The 2,326-nt window shown below is 34.1% G+C and overlaps 1 protein-coding gene across 1 annotated transcript in view; it reads left to right on the forward strand.

The window, feature by feature from the left end:
• SH3YL1 (SH3 and SYLF domain containing 1) overlaps window positions 1-1,904 on the forward strand; it is a 117,437-nt gene extending 115,533 nt beyond the window's left edge. The window contains exon 11 of the mRNA XM_006866717.1: window positions 1,687-1,904. Coding sequence (XP_006866779.1) covers window positions 1,687-1,877 — 191 coding nt within the window. The 3' untranslated portion in view covers window positions 1,878-1,904. The remainder of the gene's footprint in view (window positions 1-1,686) is intronic.
• The last annotated feature ends 422 nt before the right edge of the window (window positions 1,905-2,326 follow it).

Below are 2,326 nucleotides of genomic sequence, written 5' to 3' on the forward strand. Positions count from 1 at the left end.
ATACCAAAAAAAAAAAAAGAAAATCCAAACAAAGCAAAACCAACAAAGTGTATTGTCCACCTTTTCTCTAAGGTTCCTGTGGCATTTTTCCATGGTGTTTCTTCTCACCCACTTGATCTTGAAATTCTTTAATTTCATAATCAGTTGCTTTAGTGGTTGGTGTGTAAATTTTAATTACAGTGTTATTAACTGATCTTCCTATCACAAACAACATTGTATTTCAAGATTGATCTTGAAATGTTCATTTTGATGGTTAAAGTGAGGCCATTCCTCTTGAATTTTTTGTTCCTGGCATAGCTAGTAAACTATAAGACTGTTGTATTCAGAATGACCAATACCAGTCCATTTAAGCTTACTAATACCCAGGATATTCATCTTTATATGTTCCATTTCATTTTTGACAACTTCCAATTTTCCTAGGTTAATACATCTTACATTCTATATTCTGATTATTAATTGATGTTTACAGCTGTTCTTCTTCCTCATTTTGAGTTTTGCCCCACCAGCAAATGAAGGTCACATCATCATGGTCAACTCTAATTTGAGAAGGCAGCTCTTCCCTAATGGTAGTTTGGGTGCCTTCCAACCTCAGTGAGTCATCTTCTGGCACTATATCTGACAATATTCTGGTGCGATTCATATTGTTTTAATCTTCCAACAGTATATCTTAGAGTGTTCTGATGTTATTCATAATGTTTCAGTAGCAAAACATTCAGAAGTAGTCTGTCTTTCCTCCATTCTAGCCTGTCTTAGTCTAGAAGCTCAGTGGCATAGCTTACAGCAACACACAAGTCACCACAGTATGACAAACTGACAGACGAGATGTGGGGGGTTACTTTTTAAGCATATGTGAATATTCTTCAGATTTTTTTCATCTAAATTGCATATTAGACAATGAGAGATAGGATTAAATAGGAGCAGAAAAGATAACAGCTATAAAACCTGGAGAGAAAAATTATCACTTTTAGCTAATGTAGCAGTAAAATATATCCGAGCTGGAAGCATCTGTACTGTAATCCTTAAAACCAAATACTATAGAGTAAAATATGATGATTTAATATCAGAGAACAGAATCATAAGCATAAATAATCAGCTTTTTTTAGTAGCTGTAATTCATGGAAGTCATCTGGCTACTCTATTAAATGAAAAGATATATAAATTATATTTTCTTATGTTGTCGTTAAGTGCCTTCGAGTTGGTTCTGACTCATAATGACCCTGTATAGGGTTTCCAAGCTTCAACTGCTGACCTTGTGGTTCAAACTAACAACGCAGTCCAGTGCATTAACTCGCAGTGCCACACCACAATTTATAATTTATTCAAATTCCAGTGCATTAACTCGCAGTGCCACACCACAATTTATAATTTATTCAAATTAAGATAATTTTAACAGCAAATATTTGCTATAAAGCCATCTTGAGTAGGCCATATTATTTTGTTCTAATTTGTGTAGATATGAGAAATGCTTTTGCTAAACATATAAACTTTCAGCAGGAGAAAAATGTGATGTCAGTAATGTGATGGGTATTTTGATGTGTAATCTGAAGAAGACTTAACAAAATATATGTAATGAATTCTGCCATTATCTAAATCATTGACTGTGTCTTACTAAGTGTTACACAACTAATTTGTATTTTACGTATACACATTCCCAGTGGGTTTTTTTTTTTTTTTTTCTGATTTCAGGCAATTCACAGCAACCTATAGAAGTGACAGCACTCTATTCTTTTGAAGGACAACAACCAGGAGATTTGAATTTTCAGGCTGGAGACAGGATCACAGTTACATCAAAAACTGATTCAAATTTTGATTGGTGGGAAGGAAAACTTCGAGGTCAAACTGGCATTTTTCCAGCCAACTATGTTACCATGAATTAAATCTTCTTTTATTTTTCCAATTCTTTGGTTATATATATATATACACGCATATATGTATATGATGTATGTTGCTTTGTTGTAAGTGCTGTTGAGTAAGTTCCGACTCATAAAGACCCTGTATAGAAGTCGAGGAGCAGCTGGTGGGATTGAGTCACTAACCTCATAGTTAGCAGTTGAATGCTTGTCCTACAGTGTCACACCTGGACTACATACACACACATACAATGGTGAGTCAAAATTTATCTGCCCTCTGGCTGTAGATTTTATTTTAGTCAACTTTCATAAAAAACAAATACATCATTTTCAATGTAATCTCCTTGCTTGTCAATACACTTTGTTCATCTGTCAACAAGCTTTTGTATTCCCTTATTAAAAAATGTTTTAGGCTGAGTAAGCCACGAACATACTGCTATCTTCACTTCTTCATCAAAGGTGAATCTTTATCTTTG

This window comes from Chrysochloris asiatica, unplaced genomic scaffold (genome assembly GCF_000296735.1).
Source record: "Chrysochloris asiatica unplaced genomic scaffold, ChrAsi1.0 scaffold00095, whole genome shotgun sequence".
Taxonomy (NCBI): Eukaryota; Metazoa; Chordata; class Mammalia; order Afrosoricida; family Chrysochloridae; genus Chrysochloris; species Chrysochloris asiatica.